Genomic DNA, 22121 nt, shown 5'->3' with positions numbered 1-22121 from the left:
AGATGGAGCATGGGGAGCAGTTTGTGAGAGATGGAGAATGGGGAGCAGTCTGTGAGAGATGGATCATAGGGAGCAGTCTGTGAGAGATGGAGCATAGGGAGCAGTCTGTGAGAGATGGAGAATGGGGAGCAGTCTGTGAGAGATGGGACATGGGGAGCAGTCTGTGAGAGATGGAGAATGGGGAGCAGTCTGTGAGAGATGGAGCATGGGGAGCAGTCTGTGAGAGATGGAGAATGGGGAGCAGTCTGTGAGAGATGGAGCAGGGGAGCAGTCTGTGAGAGATGGATCATAGGGAGCAGTCTGTGAGAGATGGAGAATGGGGAGCAGTCTGTGAGAGATGGAGCATGGGGAGCAGTCTGTGAGAGATGGAGAATGGGGAGCAGTCTGTGAGAGATGGAGCATGGGGAGCAGTCTGTAAGAGATGGAGCATGGGGAGCAGTCTGTGAGAGATGGAGAATGGGGAGCAGTCTGTGAGAGATGGAGCAGGGGGAGCAGTCTATAAGAGATGGAGCATGGGGAGCAGTCTGTGAGAGATGGATCATAGGGAGCAGTCTGTAAGAGATGGAGGACGGGGAGCAGTCTGTGAGAGATGGAGCATGGGGAGCAGTCTGTGAGAGATGGAGCATGGGGAGCAGTCTGTGAGAGATGGATCATAGGGAGTAGTCTGTGAGAGATGGATCATAGGGAGCAGTCTGTGAGAGATGGAGCATGGGGAGCAGTCTGTGAGAGATGGAGCATGGGGAGCAGTCTGTGAGAGATGGAGCATGGGGAGCAGTCTGTGAGAGATGGATTATGGGGAGCAGTCTGTGAGAGATGGAGCATGGGGAGAAGTCTGTGAGAGATGGAGCATGGGGAGCAGTCTGTGAGAGGTGGAGCATGGGGAGCAGACTGTGAGAGATGGAGCAGGGGGAGCAGTCTGTGAGAGATGGAGCATGGGGAGCAGTCTGTGAGAGATGGAGCAGTCTATAAGAGATGGAGCATGGGGAGCAGTCTGTGAGAGATGGAGCAGTCTATAAGAGATGGAGCAGGGGGAGCAGTCTGCGAGAGATGGAGCAGGGGGAGCAGTCTGCGAGAGATGGAGCAGGGAGAGCAGTCTGTGAGAGATGTATCATAGGAAGTAGTCTGTGAGAGATGGATCATAGAGAACAGTCTGTGAGAGATGGAGCATGGGGAGCAGTCTGTGAGAGATGGAGCATGGGGAGCAGTCTGTGAGAGATGGAGCATGGGGAGCAGTCTGTGAGAGATGGAGCATGGGGAGCAGTCTGTGAGAGATGGAGCATGGGGAGCAGTCTGTTAGAGATGGAGCATGGGGAGCAGTCTGTGAGAGATGGAGCATGGGGAGCAGTCTGCGAGAGATAGAGCATGGGGAGCAGTCTGTGAGAGATGGAGCAGCGGGAGCAGTCTGTGAGAGATGGAGAATGGGGAGCAGTCTGTGAGAGATGGAGCAGCGGGAGCAGTCTGCGAGAGATGAAGCAGGGGGAGCAGTCTGTGAGAGATGGAGCAGCGGGAGCAGTCTGTGATAGATGAAGCATGGGGAGTAGTCTGTGAGAGATGGAACAGGGGGAGCAGTCTGTGAGAGATGGAGCATGGGGAGCAGTCTGTGAGAGATGGAGCAGGGGGAGCAGTCTGTGAGAGATGGAGAATGGGGAGCAGTCTGTGAGAGATGGAGCATGGGGAGCAGTCTGTGAGAGGTGGAGCAGGGGGAGCAGTCTGTGAGAGATGGAGCATGGGGAGCAGTCTGTGAGAGATGGAGGATGGGGAGCAGTCTGTGAGAGATGGAGCAGGTGGAGCAGTCTGTGAGAGATGGAGCATGGGGAGCAGTCTGTGAGAGATGGAGCAGGGGGAGCAGTCTGTGAGAGGTGGAGCAGGGGGAGCAGTCTGTGAGAGGTGGAGCAGGGGGAGCAGTCTGTGAGAGATGGAGCATGGGGAGCAGTGTGTTAGAGATGGAGCATGGGGAGCAGTCTGTGAGAGGTGGAGCATGGGGAGCAGTCTGTGAGAGATGGAGCATGGGGAGCAGTCTGTGAGAGATGGAGCATGGGGAGCAGTCTGTGAGAGGTGGAGCAGGGGGAGCAGTCTGTGAGAGATGGAGCATGGGGGAGCAGTCTGTGAGAGGTGGAGCAGGGGGAGCAGTCTGTGAGAGGTGGAGCAGGGGGAGCAGTGTGTTAGAGATGGAGAATGGGGAGCAGTGTGTTAGAGATGGAGCATGGGGAGCAGTCTGTGAGAGGTGGAGCATGGGGAGCAGTCTGTGAGAGGTGGAGCATGGGGAGCAGTCTGTGAGAGGTGGAGCATGGGGAGCAGTCTGTGAGAGGTGGAGCATGGGGAGCAGTCTGTGAGAGGTGGAGCAGGGGGAGCAGTCTGTGAGAGGTGGAGCATGGGGAGCAGACTGTGAGAGATGAAGCATGGGGAGCTGTCTGTGAGAGGTGGAGCAGGGGGAGCAGTCTGTGAGAGATGGAGCATGGGGAGCGGTCTGTGAGAGGTGGAGCATGGGGAGCAGTCTGTGAGAGATGAAGCATGGGGAGCAGTCTGTGAGAGATGAAGCATGGGGAGCAGTCTGTGAGAGATGAAGCATGGGGAGCAGTCTGTGAGAGGTGGAGCAGGGGGAGCAGTCTGTGAGAGATGAAGCATGGGGAGCAGTCTGTGAGAGGTGGAGCAGGGGGAGCAGTCTGTGAGAGGTGGAGCATGGGGAGCAGACTGTGAGAGGTGAAGCATGGGGAGCAGTCTGTGAGAGATGGAGCATGGGGAGCAGTCTGTGAGAGGTGGAGCATGGGGAGCAGTCTGTGAGAGGTGGAGCAGGGGGAGCAGACTGTGAGAGGTGGAGCAGGGGGAGCAGTCTGTGAGAGATGGAGCATGGGGAGCAGTCTGTGAGAGGTGGAGCAGGAGGAGCAGTCTGTGAGAGGTGAATACAGTCTGTGTGGAAGAAGGATTTGGAAGCAGTCGGGGTAAGAAGCTATAAATCATACCAATTATTCCTTTTAAAATGTTCATTTTTCTTTCAGTTTCTTTAGGTAAAGTATCAACTTCTGTTCCTTTATAGACATATTATACTGTAAATCACATTTGACAATAATTTCTGAAATATTTACCTTTGACATTAAGATGAATTGTTTTATACTCTTGACTATATGCATTTATTCTTCTATTATTTGTGATCCCTGGATAATACCACCCATCATCCTCCCATCTCACGGGGTCTATCCGCAGGGTGCAGCTCTTATCTCCGGGCACCAGGGAGGTTCTGTCTCTGTATTCCTCCATCACTGATGATGAGTCCTTGGTGTTTAATATCTCTAGATAATCACTATATCTGTATAAGTACCACACAGTGCCGGATTTATGTCCATGATATGTACAAGGGATCTCCACACAGGAGCCGAGCAGAGCCGTAATCCTAGAAGGGAACGTCCACCACTGACAGACAGACCCCAGATAGAAGCCTGGAAGCAACGAGCAGAACATGAGGCCACAGTCACAATGTTTCTTTCTATCTGTTACACTGAATACTGAGCTCGTGTTACCTTGGAAGATGATGAGAGGAAACATCTGTATTACACCGGACATTCTCCTCTGTTAGTAACTAAATAATAAAAGCACAGTAAGAAGTTCACTTTCAGGACCATTATCCCTTTTAATAGGTAAGAGACATACACAAGGCTCAAAGATACTATATAACAGTGATGGCGAACCTTTTGGAGGGTCCCCTGAAGAGGATCAATCGGGGTTCACGGAGCAGGTGCTCCACCAATAATCTCTGTCCACACTTTCTCGTTCCTCGTGTAGCCCTGTCAGCCAAGGATATTGCTTTAAAATGGCGTTGAGCATGGCACGTCTTTGGCTGTATTGGATCACAGGAGGAAACCCTGAGTCGTGTCTGGCAAACTCTATGGGGGTCATTTACTAAGGGCCCGATTCGCGTTTTCCCGACGTGTTACCCGAATATTTCCGTTTTGCGCCGATTTCCCCTGCATTGTCCCGGGATTTTGGCGCACGCGATCGGATTGTGGCGCATCGGCGCCGGCATGCACGGGCCGGAAATCGGGGGGCGTGGCCGAACGAAAACCCAACGGATTCGGAAAAAACACTGCATTTAAAAAAAGAAATGTGTCGCTTGGGACGCGCTCACCTTCACTTGGTCCGGCCCGGTGAATTCCGGCGCGTTCAGATGCTTTTCAGTCGCACCTCGTGGACGGCGGAGGAACTGCCATCATAAATCCCGGCCGGACCCAAATCCAACGCAGAGAACGCGCCGCTGGATCGCGAACGGACCGGGTAAGTAAATCTGCCCCTATGTTGGGGTTAAGGCCTGGGTGCCCACAGAAAGTGCTCAGCTTCCCCACCACTGCTATATAAGATGAGGGGATGGGCAGTCAATGGTGGAGATCATGATCACAAGGAGATGTGCACAAGACTCATAAGGAAATATAAAAGAATGATTTTATTGTATTTAATATATGACACAAAATTTATCACAACGACATTTAAAAACATGTAAAAACGTGCACATATGTATAATCCATGACTCTACACCCTGAGTTTAGGTAGGACCACCACAATGGGGCACATTTACTTACCCGGTCCGCGGAGTTCACCGAAAGTGCCACGTCCGTGTATAATGCCCTGTGTATAAGATCGTGCACCCGATATCCTGCATGTGTCGCTTCCCTGCTCAGATCTGCCGGAGTTCACCTTTCTCTTCCCGGTGCATGTAAGTGCTTGATCTTGTGACACAATTTGAAAATTAAATCCTGCGCTCAGTCCGAATTAGTTGGGTCGTCAGACGGCACGCCCCCGATTTCTATTGCTTGAAAACCAGCACAGCTGCGCCACAATCTGATTGCGTGTGACACAATCCCAGTGCAGACATCTGTTACATACCTGTCAAAGCTGCACAAATCCCAAAAACGGTGAACAGTCCGACGAAAGTGCGTGTTTGACCTTAAGTGAATAGGCCCCAATGGCCCAATGGCAGCTTTGGCTGTGGCGAAATCCCTTTATAGCGGACAATAACACTTCAGAAAAACATATAATAAGCAGAACTGATGATTTAGCGGACAACACAATGGTGCCTGAAAATACATTGGGGCACATTTACTTACCCGTTCCTTAGAGTTCACAGAAAGTGCATTGTCCGTGTATAATGCTCTGTGCTGCGATTCTCTAAGATCGTGCACCCGATATCCTGCATGTGTCGCTTCCCCGCTCAAGTCCAACAGAGTTCACCTTCTTCTACCTGGTGGATGTAAGTGCATTTTCTTGCGACACAATTTTAAATCCCGTGCTCAGTCCGAAACAGTCGGATCGGCCGATGGGCCGCCACCAACATGTCAGTTGTGACAGAAAACGATTGAATGCGTCACAATCCCCTGTTAAAGGAAATCTACCACCACGGATGTACCTGTTAAGGTAGATCCGGTGGAAGGTTCCTCTAATGTACAGTTGTATAGCCCTTTTTAGGGGTAATTTTTTGGTGGCCCCTAAGTTCTGTAAATTTTAATTTGCAGAATATTCAAATTTCCTAAAGAGGCTACTGGGGCGTGGAGTAGCCAGAACGGAGGCTACATGGAGCAACTACTCCACACCCCAGTAGCCTCTTCTGTTCTGCATACCCTGACATTTTCAGCGTGCAGCTGCTGGTAGCTGCGTGCACCGTGTAGCCTCAGCACTGGCTATTCCACGCCCTAGTAGCCTCTTTAGAAAATTTGAATATTGTGCAAATTAAACTTAGGGGCCACCAGAAAATTTGCTCTAAAAAGTGCTATCCAACTGTACATTAGAGGAACCTGCCACCAGATCTACCTTAATAGCCGCAAAAACCAAAAACATCGGAAAGTCTAACTACTAGGGAGTAGCAGGAGCAAGAGTCTGTGGACCCGCTGGGCCACTGCGGGAGGTGGTACTAGCCCACACCCGGGACCAGAGTCTAAGTGACACCTGGGCCCGCCGGAAAGCGGGATGTCCTTGCTGCGGCGGGCTCCCACCAGGTCGTTCCACGGGTGCCACTAGGCCCGCGGAGGCAGCCAAAGTTGCAGGGATTCAGGACACAGTCCGAGCCTGGGGGGGGGCAGCAGGAGAATGGCTTGGAAGGATGAAGGAACTGCTATGGGAACCGAGGTCTGGAAACCTTGGAAGTTCCTTGGAAAATGCTGAAGTTCCAGTGAGGAAGGAAGGGAGGTTCTGGATTATGAGGGCTAAACCGGATTAGCCAGCGCCAATCAGGAAGACGCTGGCCGTGGCTCGTGGAAAGGTAAGTTCAGGCGAGGGGGAGCACTGCGCCACACGGAGAGGTAAGCATCGCGAATGCATCCGTAACAGTTTGTATGTGTATATGTATGTCCGCTAAAGGAATCTGTACCGTTGTGTTTACAGTCACCAAATTTTGCACAGCCGCTCTCTGTGACTCGTCATAGAATCAGTTTTGACCTGAAATTTTCACCCTGCGCTTTCCAAAATTACATTTATTAACCACCATATACAGGAGCCATTGTCTGCTGCTGCTGTGGTAGTTGGAAGCTGAGCTGTGATTGGTTGCTACAGTTCATTTATATGAGCTCTGCGCTTTGATTGGCTACTACAGACAATGAGTACAAGACGCTTATGTGTGATGTAAGATGGATAGGGACAGAGATAGGGGGAGTTTTATCAGAAATGTCTGAGGTAAAACTGTGCCAATTGCCCATGGAAACCAATCAGAGATCAGCTGTCATTTTATAAACAGCTGTGGGAAAATGAAACTTGAGCTCTGAGACTGAAAGAGACTGCCGGCAACAGACAGTCACTGGAAGAGACTGCCGGCGACAGACAGTCACTGGAAGAGACTGCCGGCGACAGACAGTCACTGGAAGAGACTGCCGGCGACAGACAGTCACTGGAAGAGACTGCCGGCGACAGACAGTCACTGGAAGAGACTGCCGGCGACAGACAGTCACTGGAAGAGACTGCCGGCGACAGACAGTCACTGGAAGAAACTGCCGGCGACAGACAGTCACTGGAAGAAACTGCCGGCGACAGACGGTCACTGAAAGAGACTGCTGACCACACAGACAGTCATTGATAGAGACTGCCGGCCACGCAGACGGTCACTGAAAGAGACTGCCGAGGACACAGAAAGTCACTGAAAGAGACTGACAGCCACACAGATAGTCACTGAAAGAGAGTGCCAGCCACACAGACAGTCACTGAAAGAGATTGCCGGTGACAGAGACAGTCACTGAAAGAGACTGCCGGCCTCACAGGCAGTCAGTGAAAGAGACTGCCGGCCTCACAGACAGATGGTTACTGAAAGAGACTGCCAGCCAAAGAGACAGTCAAATATTTTTTTTTTACCAGATTCCATTTTATTATAGCTAAGGACAGTTATTTACTATCCCAGGAACCGCCGGGAGCTACAGCTAGTATCCAATAAAACAAGTTTCATATTATAGTTCCAGTTCCCTCTGTCAGTTATCCCATATTCTACTTTCATTTCTAAAAAAGCTTCACTTCATTACTTTCTACTATGTGACCAATTGTGAGTATACAGGCCGCCCCCTACTTAAAGAGGATAGGATATCGGAAACCTCGATTAAACACTATCTAAAACCGCTGTGGAGTTCAATGGAAATGCCGGACCACTCTCAGAGCACTCCATAGGCCGGAGGTGACTGCCACTCGTCATTTGGTAGTCACCGACCCTAAACATGCCCACAATCCCACCCCCTCATGAATATGCCGGACCACTTTGAGAGCGGTCCAGCATTTTTATTGTATTCCGTGGCGGTGTTAGATAGCGTTAGCGGAGGTTTCTGACACTGCTGGGACTGTTGTAGCACTAGGAGCTGCTAACTTTATCTCCTAGTGCTGTTTTTAAGGGTGACAGGTCCTCTTTAACACTAATCACAGATGTTACTGGGGGGCGGGGGGGGGGGGTCCAAGTTAGTTCCTGAAACCAGAGAGATTTTTGAAACTTGGGTCCCCTCATCACTAAACATGAGAAACTTATTTGGTGTCTTAATAGTACTAATCTATGGAGTAATTTTTCCATCCTTTGTAGACTATAGGATAAACCGTGTAAATGTTTGAATTAAAAAACAAGTGACAGAATCGACCAAATTAATACATTTTAACTCATCAAACAATAAAGAGCATCGGTCCCAGCGCTGTATCATGGGACAGGAGATGGGGGAGCGTCCACGGCCGCCCCCAGAGCTTCTGAGCAACTGTAACCTTACAGGCGCGCAATTCCGACGGACCACAGTGCGGAACCCCAGGAGCAATGGAGGAGGTGAGCCCTCCCCAGCTGGGCTGCTACATTTTTATAACACTGGGACAACCCCTTTAACATTGACTCAAGTTTTCTGTATATTTTCATGATGCAAATATGAGTAGTAGTCCATGTTGGCGCAGATAAGACAGTATCCAGATAAAGAAGAGTGATCCAATGCTCCTTCCAAAGTTAAAATTTTACCTTTATTCTAAAATATATATACATATATACAAACTTGGTTCTTAGTCATAATTGTAACTCCTCAACGCATTATGATGTATATACGGCGTAATGTCATGAAGGATGTATAAATTATGCAGCCAACACTGACTGCTGACACCCGAGATCATTGCTGGCACAGACCACCGCTGTTAACAATTTACCTGCTACCAGCAGAGCCATGGCCGTCACCATCTTGGCGCTTCCATGTATGACACAAGGACCTGTCATTGTGGAGAGTCTATAACAGTTTTCCAGAGGCACACTGTTATAGATCCATAGCAAATTCTCCATATATAGGCAGTCCCCAGGTTACATACAAGATAGGTTCCACAGGTTTGTTCCTAAGTTTAATTTATATGTAATTGGGAACCGAATACTTTTGTATAATTGTAGATCCAGACAAAAAATTTTTTTTGCCCCAGTGACAACTGGAGTTTTACATTTTTTTTGCTGTAATGTGACCAAGGATTATCAATAAAGCTTCATTACAGACACCTTACAGCTGATCATTGCAGTCTGGGGCTATAGTAACATCCAGAGAGGTCACCAGAGGTCATAGGGGGCAGAGGGGTCCGTCTGTAACTAGGGGTCGTCTAGTCGTAAGTCAGGTGTCCTTAAGTAGGAGGCCAGTACTGGAATACTGTAGTATTGCAGTATATGATAGGAACAATCAGTCCCCCAAGATCTAAAGTTATCTAAATTAAAACTTAAAATTTTGAATCACTTTCCTTCCCTAGAATTGATATTAAAAAAATTAAACAAATAAAATAATAAACATGTGGGGTATTGCCGTATCCCAAAAGTACTGATTTATCTAAATATAAAAGCATTCATACCTAGTGGCGAACCCGTAACGGAAAAAAGCGCCCAAATATCTGAAACTTTTTTGCCATTTTGTTACAAATAAAAATGTTACACAAAGTTCATACAGTCCCAAAAATTGTAGCAATAAAAACTTCATCACATTCTGCAAAAAAAATGACACCTTACACAAAGGTTACACTTACCAAAGTATGAAAAACGTATCAGTGTCAGAGTAGGGCAAAACGAAGACTTTTTGTTTTGTACAAAAGCTTTTAATTTTTTAAATATTTTTTTATATAAATTTAGTATCCCTGTGATCGTACCGACCCAAGAAATAAAAGTAGTTATGTGCCATTTGGAGCACAAAATCAAAGCAGTAAACACTGTGTGCACAAGAAATTAGCATAAATGTGTTTTTTTTCGAGAATTACATTTCATTTGGAACTTTAACCCCCTGAGAAATTCTTATGCAAAAAAAAAAACAAGACCTCATGTACCTATTTTAAAAATCAATAAGTTTTGCTTAAAAATTAACAATAAAATCTTGTTCCAAATGGACCGAGTCCTAAAGGTAATAAATAATAACTAGAAGGAGGAGGAGCAGCTTCATATTATTCATATTATAAAGGTAGGTAGATATTGAGGAGATACTTACACGTCGTGTCCCTCGCAGAGAGCAGCACAGTGACACCAGATCTCTGCTCTGTGCCGGACATTTGGGGAAATTACAATTTTAGTTGTTTCCTGTAAATGTGTGACATCCTCCACCACCGATGACTATGTTCTACACGTGTGATCAGCCCAATGTGACCATTTCATGGCGTCTGTGGTAAGAAGTATAGAGCTTCTGGTATTCTCATCTCATATGCATAGGTGTACCCAGCCCCTCTGCTGCTGGAGGAGAATTATAGAACACCCCCCCCCATGGATAAAGACCCACAGGTCACAAAAGTGATTGAGAAGCCGCTCACACTTGTTCCCTGCAATATAATGTGCCATTGCCAGTAGTCTAAATTTTCCCCTTTTCAGCATCCCCTCAGATGCTACCTTTTAATAAAATGTCCAGCAGCGGCCTCCATCTTTAATGTAATGTTCACAGCAGAACCCCCCCTGCACTAATGAAATGTCCACAGCAGAGCCCCCTGCACTAATGAAATGTCCACAGCAGAGCTCCCTTTAATGAAATGTTCACTGCAGAGCCCACCTCATTAATGAAATGCCCATTGCAGGGCCCCCCTTTTAATGAAATGTCCACAGCAGAGCTCCCTTTAATATTATGTTCACAGCAGATGCCCCCTTTTAATGAAATGTTCACAGCAGATGCCCCCTTTAAAGGAAACCTACCACTTCGGATAGCCCTAAGCAGGGCATGCCGTGCACCAGCTCAGGGTGAGCTGGTGCCAGCATTTAATCACTTTATTAATGTTTATATCGGAAGTAGCTTCCTCGCACCGAGGTCCGCGCTCGGCGCACTATGCACGCTACCACTTCCTATTCAGGCGCACACACGGTCACGCGTATGGTGCGCCGAGCACGGACCTCGGTGCGGGGAAGCTACTTCCGATATAAACATTAATAACGTGATTAAATGCTTTAAAACTGTTTAAAAACATAACGAAGATAAGCACCAGCACCAGCTCACCCTGAGCTGGTGCACGGCATGTCCTGCTTATAAGCCCTATCTGAAGTGGTAGGTTTCCTTTAATGAAATGTCCATGACAGAGCCCCTTTAAAAAAAAAAAAGCAACTCTATACTTACCTCTGGCTTCTTCTCCCTGTGGCTCCATCTTCTGTTCTTCCTGACAGTGTGGGCATAGACACATATATGCAGCCGCACGCACACACTATCAAGTCCCCGGATACAACATCATGTGACGTAATAGTGTGTGCACGCGGGCAGGGCGAGGAGGAGAAGCTGGAGGTAAGTTTAGGGGTTTTTTTAAGTTTAAGTTCTTTGGCTGCGGCCCTGGACTGGGGATTCCATGGCTCGGACTTGGGCTGCGGCCAGGTGGTGTTTTGCCAACAGGGAGAGGAGGGCAGCACTTAAAAATATACCACCCCCGTCATGCAGAAGTGGGCGCCACCCGAGGTGACTTTCTCAAATTGCCTCATTAACCTGGTCTATGACCAATTGAGAGAAACCAACACTGAGATTATCTATTGGGGCTTCAAGTATCAGACTCCTACCAGTCTGATATTGAGGATATATTCTACTTATATACTATCAATAGCTTAGTTTGGAAAACCCCTTTAAATGGAACCTGTGACCTCCAATGTAATTTTTAGCTGGTGACAAGTTCCAATAGTCTATCCTATGCTAATTTTAAAAAAAGCCTTTATCCGCATTCTGATCATTTCAGTGCTTTATAATAGCTTATTTCCCATTACCTGGCTCCATGTTATCAGCATGTGGTGAGTCCCTGGGGAGGGGCAGCTGCAGCCCGTGTTTGCCTGTGTCAATCTCTTCGCATCCACATTCCTTCATCTCCCTCCCTCCTCCCCTTTTACTGTCATGTGCATTGGAGGGGGATGTTATGGAGGAGAAGAATAATGGATGAGGAGGCACAGGCACACACATGCTGCAGATGCTCCCTCCCCGGGCTCACCAAATGCTGCTGGTAGAGAGCCAGGTAGTGTGAAATTAACTTATATAAAGTACTAAAATAATTTATTTAGATTGCTGACAAAAACATTTTCAAAGTAAGCGTAGCATAGACTATTAGAACCTATCACCATCTAAATATCACAAATCCTGGTGACAGATTCCCTTTAAGCACTTCTTCCTACTGGTCTCAGGACCTGCAGTTTTTATGTCTCCACCTCACAGACACTGTAGCTATTACATTTTTGGGTTCACTTTCACTCTTGTGTGACACAGGTGACTCTCAGACCTGTGCGCTGTAAGTATCGAAAACACTTCCTTACACTTTAGGGAAGTAAATAATCCCTGTAAACATCCTCTTTTTAGAAACAGGCACAGAAACAAAATGTGTCCAGGAAACACATGTCATTTCAGCTTTCTATCCCACACCAATAACACTTTTCTAATGGGTTGTTTGGACTTTGAGACATCAGCTTAAACCTTTTCCTCTTGAAGGAAATCTACCACCAGGATGAAGGATTGTAAACCAAGCACACTGACATACTGGTGTGTGCCCCCTCCGGCAGGATCTGCTCTTATTTAAGCTTCGTATGGCCTTGTTTTTAAGAAAATAAGCTTTAAAAAGTATGCAAATGAGCGTGAGGGGCTCCAGGTTCCTTTAACACCGATGGAGCCTGGAGGCCCTCAGGGTCATTTGCATAATTTTAAAAGGCTTTTTTTAATCCAGGGCATAAGTAGCAGAGGGGGCACACACCAGTATGTCAGTATGCTTGGTTTAAAATCCTTCATCCTGGTGGTAGATGTCCTTAACAACCCCTACAACTTAAAGAAGGTATCTATAGGGGCTCATAACTAATAATACTCATAATTAGGCAGAATTTTTTGCCCAATGTTGGGCTATTTTTGGAGATCTTTTATTATACTGCATAGTACACATTACAGGCAGTCCCGGGGTTACCTACAAGATAGGTTCCGGAGGTTTGTTCTTAAGTTGAATTTGTATGTAAGTCGAAACTGTAAAGTTTATCATTGTAGATCCAGACAAAAAAAAAAATTTGGCCCCAGTGACAATTGGAGTTTAAACATTTTTTGCTGTAATGGGACCAAGGATTATCAATAAAGCTTCATTACAGACACCTTACAGCTGATCATTGCAGTCTGGGACTATAGTAACATCCAGAGAGCTTCACCAGAGGTCAGAGGGGTCTGTCTGTAACTATGGGTTGTCTGTAATTCGGGTGTCCTCATCACTTTAGCTGCCTATCAGTAGCTTAATGCAGTTCTTCAGAGTGCCCTAAGAAGTGCAATAATTTTAGATTTCCACTTGTCCCTAATAACATAGGACTGTACATACCCAAGCGCCCTGAAAAGGGAAATCATTGGTGTTTTAGAAGCAGTAACCTCTAACAAGCAGCAATCTCACCCTGAATATGTATCCTGTGTGTTATGGCATCTGGACTTGTGACCCAGCTCTTATACTGATGCACCATCCAAATCACAGTCAATCAACCATCTTGATACTTTTTCACAAACAGAATCCCCCAAAACTGAGCAACAGCGTCTGTTCAGTTGGCTGTCGAACCTGCTAAATTTGGGTGCAAATGTATTTGCTTACTACTATTCATTGTGTTTTTTTTTAAAAAAAACTTTAGTAACTGAAAAGAATAACAGAAGATCATAAAATATTTCTCAACAGTTCCATGTCTTGGTTTTCATGGGAATTTTTGTGCCCAGCATGAAAGTTCACTTCTACTTCCAAATATTATTGAGGTACGTGAGGCTCCAGGGACCGCCCACTACTCAGAGAACACGCCTTGAGGTCCTGCTGTCCCCTCTGTATACAGGATGATGGTACAGGTGTTGGACCCCACGGATCTGATGGTATTGTCATCGATATTTAAAGATCTATAGTCCTGGAATTTCCATGGTGTTAATCACTGGAGAACATCCAAGCTTCTCCAAAATCGGAGCTTGTTGGACAGTGGTTTTGGCTTCCTTCCAGGTGTTGGACCCCACTGATCTGATGGTATTGTCTACGAATAGGTCATCGATATTTAAAGATCTATAGTCCTGGAATTTCTATGGTGTTGATCACTGCAGAACATCCAAGCTTCTCCAAAATCGGAGCTTGTTGAACAGTGGTTTTGGCTTTATAACCTGAGAGCTCAGGGGTTGCCGATTATGTTGAGAGACGTCTCTATGATAATAAAACCAATAACCACAGTCATTGCTATTCATGTGGAGACGCTGCTCCTCTGTGTAGGCTCTTCATGGACATGTAAGTGGAGGTCACAGGCTGGAAAGCAACAGAAGATGTTGTCAATGATATAGACCATATAGACCATGTGACCATTGAGCCAATCCCTTCTACATTTCTACAGGTCAGGGCAGAGGTCGGCTCAGTGGTCATGTGCACCATAAATGTGAAGTTATCAGTTATGGTCATATGGAACAAGAAAAATCAGAGACCAGAGACTGGAGATGCACAATTGGGACTTAAAGGAGTCCCCACATAGACCGGTAATATCATTCAGATTTTTCCAAAATTACTGGAGAGATCCCCTTAGGACTATAAAAGTTCTGTAGGTCATGTTATTCCACTCACCTTTAATTCTTGATATTCATTTACAATATTTTCCTTCACAAGATTACAATAGATGGCACCAGGAGATGCAACTGGATACACACTAAGAGGCGCAGCAGTAGATGCAGGAGGAGACGCAGCAGACTTGGCAAAAAAGAAAAACAGAAAAGCAAAACCACTGAAATTGTGTTTCACAGATGACTCATAAATCTATAAAAAAAAATCAGTTATTGCTTTACCAATAGATTTTTCTAGGCACATCACCTGGATTCTTCCAGGAAGAGCCTCAATCATGCTAGCAGCAGCCTCTTTCATGCTCCATGATGGATCCCTGCTGTGATTACTGAAGGAGAGGGGAGGAGCCCAACTGTGACTACTAAGGGAGAGTGGAGGAGCCCAACTGTGACTACTAAGGGAGAGAGGAGGGGCCCAGCTGTGACTACTAAGGGATAGCAAAGGAGCCCAACTATAACTATTAAGGGAGAGCAGAGGAGCCCAACTGTGACTACTAAGGGAGAGGGGAGGAGCCCAAATGTGACTATTAAGAGAGAGGAGAGGAGCCCAGCTGTGACTACTAAGGGAGAGGAGGAGCCCAATTGTGACTACTAAGGAAGAGCTTAGGAGCCCAGCTGTGACTACTAAGGGATAGCAAAGGAGTCCAACTATAACTATTAAGGGAGAGCAGAGGAGCCCACCTGTAACTACTATGAAAGAGGGGAAGAACCCAGCTGTGACTACTAAAGAAGAGTGGAGGAGCCCAGCTGTGACTACTAATGGATAGTGGAGGAGCCCAGCTGTGACTACTAATGGATAGTGGAGGAGCCCAGCTGTGACTACTAATGGACAGTGGAGGAGCCCAGCTGTGACTACTAAGGGAGAGCTGAGGAGCCCAACTATGACTACTAAGGGTTAGCAAAGGAACCCAACTATAACTATTAAGGGAGAGCAGAGGAGCCCACCTGTGACTACTAAGGAAGAGGGGAGGAGCCAAGCTGTGACTACTAAGGGAGAGGGGAGGAGCCCAACTGTGACTACTAAGGGAGAGAGGAGGAGCCTGATTGTGACTACTAAGGGATAGCAAAGGAGCCCCGCTATGACTATTAAGGGAGCACAGAGGAGCCCACCTGTGACTACTAAAGGAGATGGGAGGAGTCCAGCTGTGACTATTATTGGAGAAAGTAGGAGCCTTGCTGTGATTACTAAGGGAGAGGAAGGAGCTCAGATGGAACTACTAAGTTACATAGGAGGAGTTCTGCTGTGACTACTAAAAGAGAGGGGAAGAGAGGTGTTGTGACTACTAAGGGTAATGGGAGGAGCCCAACTGTGACTACTAACGGACAGAGCAGAAGCCCAGCTGTGATTATTATGGGAGAAAGTAGGAGCCTTGCTCTTATTACTAAGGGAGAGGAATGTGACTTCTAAGTGACAGAGGAGAAGCCAAGCTGTGACTACTAAGGAAGAGCTGAGGAGCCCAATTGTGACTACTAAGGGTTAGCAAAGGAACCCAACTATAACTATTAAGGGAGAGCAGAGGAGCCCACCTGTGACTACAAAGGAAGAGGGGAGGAGCCAAGCTCTGACTACTAAAGGAGAGGGGAGGAGCCCAGCTGTGACTACTAAGGGAGAGAGGAGGAGCCCGACTGTGACTACTAAGGGATAGCAAAGGAGCCCCGCTATAATATTAGGGGAGAGCAGAGGAGCCCACCTGTGACTACTAAAGGAGATGGGAGGAGCCCAGCTGTGACTATTATTGGAGAAAGAAAGAGCCTTGCTGTGATTACTAAGGGAGAGGAAGGAGCTCAGATGGAACTACTAAGTTACATAGGAGGAGTTCTGCTGTGACTACTAAAAGAGAGGGGAAGAGAGGTGTTGTGACTACTAAGGGTAATGGGAGGAGCCCAACTGTGATTATTATGGGAGAAAGTAGGAGCCTTGCTGTGATTACTAAGGGAGAGGAATGTGACTTCTAAGTGTGACTACTAAACAACAGGGGAGGAGATGTGCTGTGACTACTAAGTGACAGAAGAGGTGCTCTGCTGTGGCTACTAAATGAGAGGTGAAGAGACCTGCTGTGACTACTAAGGGAGATAGGAGGAAACCCGCTGGGACTACTTAGAGACTAAGTAATAACTGATGTAATGATTGCCCTGCTATTAGGAGAAGGTAAAGGTACCCAGGAACTTTGGTAGGAGAGGCAGGGCCCCATAGCAGACTTCTGAATGGGGCTCCCGTAAAAATAGACATATTTATATGCACATAGACAGCATATACATATGACAGATACAGTATATATACATCACATATATGTTAGTATACATAATATGCTTTACAATGTGTAGCAAAATATGTATATAATAGTGCGCATTCCCCATTCTTTAGTATGATGGGGCCCCCTAAAACTGCAGGCCCCATGGCTGCTCCCACTGTAGTTATGCCCATGAGGTTAGGAATAGTATGGCCACTTACATCCTAGAATGTCAAAGTTGTTTGACTAATGAGGTAAATGGTGAAGAACTATCAAGGTTGGGAAGTCAACAGCTGTAACTACTGATAACAGGGGCTCCGCTGTGACTGCTACTGCAGGACCTGTAATGTATTGTTTATAAGATGGGCTTCTTGTGTGATGAAGAGACAATATATGTCCCCTAAATCAGTCTGGTTAGAAATCCCTCTCCTTGTACCCCCTGAATTAAGAAGAAAAGGGGGGACCTTAATGATGTGGGATAATAGCCAAACAGGTATATCTATCCCCAAACAAACATTAATGTAAACAGCAATGTTTGGACAAGTTTGTATCTCTTCAGCACAGTGTAGTACTACCAACCCTAGTCACAAGCCTCTCACGTAGGGAAATCAATTCCCTACACTGTACTGATGAGATACTGGATGTCTCACAGTCGTCCTGTAGCAATCAGCACTGAATGCAGGTGGTCAGGCAGGACTCAATAGCTCATGTGTGGCCACCACTGCCAGGGTGCGGGGGATGGTCGTATCCAAGGACAACAATCTAGTTTCTCAAGGACAACATGGCTACATTTATGGGGAATTGCCTCCACACTGGTAGTACATATGGCAGATGAAGTAAATTAAATGTCAATGCCCAGATGGGAATATTCCCTTTAATGTCTATCACGTTCTGCTATTTTATGTTCACATCTATCAGGTTCAGCCTGTTTTTCCTTTTAAATCTCTTATTATAAAATGAATTTTACTTTATACAAACTATTTTACCTCATTGCTTGTGGCCTTCTGGCATCTTTTTCTATAAAAAAAACATTTCAGAAGTATTACTGAAATTATTAATCCTTTATAGCCAAAAAACACAAGTAAAAATTGACTTATCTAGGACATAACAGGACGGGACATAGCAGGACAGAAGAGGACATGACGGGACAGGACGGGACAGAACAGGATGGGAAATAACAGCACGGGACATGACAGAGCGGGAAATAACAGGATGGGGCAGGACGGGACTAAACAGGGCAGGACACAATAGGACGGGACATGACGGGACGTGACATGACAGGACGGGACATCACCAGACATGACAGGACATAACAGGATGGGACATGACAGGACAGGACGGGACATGATCAGACATGACAGGACATAACAGGACGGGACATGACAGGACAGGACGGGACATGACAGCACATAACAGGACGGGACATGACAGGACGAGACATGACAGGACGGGACATGACCAGACATGACAGGACATAACAGCACATAACAGGACGGGACATGACATGACAGGACATGACATGACCGGATGGGACATGACCAGACATGACATGACAGGACGGGACATGACCAGACAAGACAGGACATAACAGGATGGGACATGATGGGACAGGACAGGACGGGACATGACAGGACAGGACAGGACATGATGGGGCAGGACAGGACTAACAGGACATAACAGGACATGACAGGACGAGACATGACATGACAGGACAGGACATGACAGGAAATAGAAGCACTGAAAATGTCATCAAAATTCGCAAAAAAATTATACCACCCACAGCTCTGTACGCTAAAGTATGAAAAAGTTATTAGGGCCAGAAGATGGCAAAATAGATTTTTTTTTTTTTATTGTACAGGAGGTTTTAATTTTTGCAAATGTATGAAAACATTATAAAACCTATAAAGATTTAGTATCCCCGGGATCGCGCCGATCCAAAGAATAGAGTAAACATTGCATTTGGGGCTCACAGTGAAATCCGTAAAATCCAAGCCCACAAAAAAAAAACAGCACAAATGCGTTTTTTTCACCAATTTCACTGCATTTGGAATTTTTTTCCCGCTTCCCAGTACATGGCATGGAATAATAAATACCATTTCTATGAAGCGCAATTTGTTACACAGAAAACAAGCCGTCACAGAGCATTGCACATGGAAAAATAAGTGATAGATTTTTGAAGGTGGAGAGTGAAAAATGAGAAAGGGTCTTGGCGTTAAAGGGTTAAAAGTGTTTTCATTTTCAGTTTTCACTAAAACAATAAAAACAGAAGTCAAATAGACACCGTCAAATGGCCATCGAAAGCAATAGACAATAAAACGGATCGATTATTATGATATGTACAAGATTCATATGAAGAGAATCAGAAAATATTCACTTCATCGACATGTAGATTCTTCCCTCATCTCTGACTATGAGACATCAGGGAGACCTTAGGCTTTTTATATGGAATATGGTCATAACTGTAACTGTGATAAATATCGTTTTATAATAAAACAGAATAGGTTAGTAAATTAAAAATAAAATAGTTCAATTTGCCCATAATGGGGCTTATTTACTAGGGGTCCTGCGGATCGCACTTTCGTCGGTTTTTAGAAATTTTCTGGATTTTCACCGCTGTGACAGGTATTTAGAAGGGGATTGTGTTGCACACGATTGGATTTTGGCGCAGCCGCGGGGGGTGGGGCGCGGCCATTGGACGCTCCGTCAGTTCCGACTGAGCACAGGATTTAACTTTAAAATTGTGTCACAAGCCAAGCATTTACATGCACCAGGAAGAAGAAGGTGAACTCCGGGGACCTGAGCGGGGAAGCGGCACATGCAGGATATCGGGCGCACGATCTTAGTGACTCCCCGCACAGCGCATTATACACAGACAATGCACTTACATGCACCAGGAAGAAGAAGGTGAACTCCGGGGACCTGAGCGGGGAAGCGACACAAGCAGGATATCGGGGGCAGGATCTTAGTGACTCCCCGCACAGCGCATTATACACGGACATTGCACTTACATGCACCAGGAAGAAGAAGAAGGTGAACTCCGGGGACCTGAGCGGGGAAGCGACATATGCAGGATATCGGGCGCAGGATCTTAGTGACTCCCCGCACAGCGCATTATACACGGACAATGCACTTACATGCACCAGGAAGAAGAAGGTGAACTCCGGGGACCTGAGCGGGGAAGCGACACATGCAGGATATCGGGCGCAGGATCTTAGTGACTCCCCGCACAGTGCATTATACACGGACAATGCACTTACATGCACCAGGAAAAAGAAGGTGAACTCCGGGGACCTGAGCGGGGAAGCGACACATGCAGGATATCGGGCGCAGGATCTTAGTGACTCCCCGCACAACGCATTATACACGGACAATGCACTTACATGCACCGGGAAGAAGAAGGTGAACTCCGGGGACCTGAGCGGGGAAGCGACACATGCAGGATATCGGGCGCAGGATCTTAGTGAATCATGGCAGAAAAAATTATCGTCGGACAACGCATTGCGGGGATTGCGACAGGAACGGGTAAGTAAATGTGCCCCAATATGTTCTCTTATTTATCAAGCCATGAAAACATGAACGTGTTTTATCAAGCCCTTAAGATATCTGTAACCCAAAACACCATTCAGTTGCTTCTCTTAAACACCTTCGTCAGGTTTAACAATAATAAAAACAAGGATTCATGCTAGTCCAGCACTGAAATGCGTAGTTATTTCCTTGCTTTTATACAAGAACAATAAAAAGATTTTATGAATAACGAAGATGCGCAGATGATGTGGATGACTTCCTCTTGCTAACCTGATACATCCATGACTACGGGATAGACCGGTGGACGCTGTTTCCTCGTTGCTTCTCCCTTCCACAGGCTGCTGTTCTCAATGTTTCTGTACTACGGGCTATGCTATCAAGACACACCTAAGGTGAGCACCGCTACCTTCTCCTCTACTCGATAGATCTTAAACACTACATTTGAGTCTTTGTGCCCTGTCTTCTTCCACCCCTTGATTCAGAGAATCAGTCCACCTCCGATCTTTCTCCTAAACACAGCACATAAATATTGATGATTATCGCCCCCTACCTGCAATATAAAAAAATAAGCAGCACGAGCAGCAGAGCGCAGGCTGCCCCCAGGGCGGCCACAGGAACGAGGTTACAATTAGATTGGAACCAAGAATGAACATCTCCTTTATCTGAAAGAAAATATGATAAATAGGTGAAATAGTGAGCAAAATTACATAACGAGAACCCGTCAGACAAATGAACCCCCACAAACTAAATATATTTTCACAAACAGCCATTAGAAAGCATTGCGCCTATCCCTTCATTGTCCCTCTACAAGCCTGTAATCCTACACAATCAGGTCCTAAAGCTGTATGCAAATGACCTGTGACAGGTCCAATGAATAATTATTATATTCAGATGTCCGGCTTATTCATGAGTGGGAGGCACAGCCACACCCCCAGTGCTGACTGACAGCCTGGTGCTGGCGCCCCCTGCAGCCTGTGTGTATGAGATACTCCTATACACATGACTGACAGCCTGTATAATGATGTTACACTCCTGGTGCTGGCGCCCCCTGCAGCCTGTGTGTATGAGATACTCCTATACATATGACTGACATCCTGTATAATGATGTTACACTCCTGGTGCTGGCGCCCCCTGCAGCCTGTGTGTATGAGATACTCCTATACATATGACTGACAGCCTGTATAATGATGTGGCACTCCTAGTGCTGGCGCCCCCTGCAGCCTGTGTGTATGAGATACTCCTATACATATGACTGACATCCTGTATAATGATGTTACACTCCTGGTGCTGGCGCCCCCTGCAGCCTGTGTGTATGAGATACTCCTATACATATGACTGACAGCCTGTATAATGATGTGAGGCTGTATAATGATCTGACCCTCCTGGTGCTGGCGCCCCCTGCAGCCTGTGTATGAGATACCCCTATACACATGACTGACAGCCTGTATAATGATGTGGCACTCCTAGTGCTGGCGCCCCCTGCAGCCTGTGTGTATGAGATACTCCTATACATATGACTGACAGCCTGTATAATGATGTGACACACCACTGGTACTGGGCCCCCTGCAGCCTATGTGTGTGACAGATACAAATGCTACAGGAAGCAGCCATGTGTATCATTAACATAATGAAGAGAAGATAATATTAGAATGATTAATGTATGAATTGACTAGATAAAGGCTGAGATAGCATCCGGTGAGCTGCTCAAACAGGTAGTGGTGACAGAGATAGTGACAGAGACCTGATGACATCACAATAAAGAGGTTGTACTAGCATATGTCTCATAGAGATGCTCCCATGGGTCAATATAACGTATATGGATAAGTTATCAAATCAGATCAAATCAGATGGAGCCCCCAACCAATTGACCCCAACTTTAGTGATCAATAGTGGTCCCATT

At 46.4% G+C, this 22121-nt stretch overlaps 1 protein-coding gene across 1 annotated transcript in view; it reads right to left on the bottom strand.

Annotated features, from left to right (window-relative positions):
* The window catches only part of LOC140065852 (B-cell receptor CD22-like), a 36342-nt gene extending 32768 nt beyond the window's left edge, over positions 1 to 3574 (bottom strand). The window contains exons 1-2 of the mRNA XM_072113409.1: positions 3516 to 3574; positions 3084 to 3434 (exon numbers count right to left, since the gene is read on the bottom strand). Coding sequence (XP_071969510.1) covers positions 3084 to 3434; positions 3516 to 3558 — 394 coding nt within the window. The 5' untranslated portion in view covers positions 3559 to 3574. The remainder of the gene's footprint in view (positions 1 to 3083; positions 3435 to 3515) is intronic.
* Positions 3575 to 22121: the final 18547 nt, after the last annotated feature.

The sequence above is a fragment of the Engystomops pustulosus genome, chromosome 6, assembly GCF_040894005.1.
Source record: "Engystomops pustulosus chromosome 6, aEngPut4.maternal, whole genome shotgun sequence".
Classification (NCBI taxonomy): domain Eukaryota; kingdom Metazoa; phylum Chordata; class Amphibia; order Anura; family Leptodactylidae; genus Engystomops; species Engystomops pustulosus.
The sequence above is the reverse complement of the archived record's forward strand: the minus strand, read 5'-3'. Positions and strand labels throughout refer to the sequence as shown.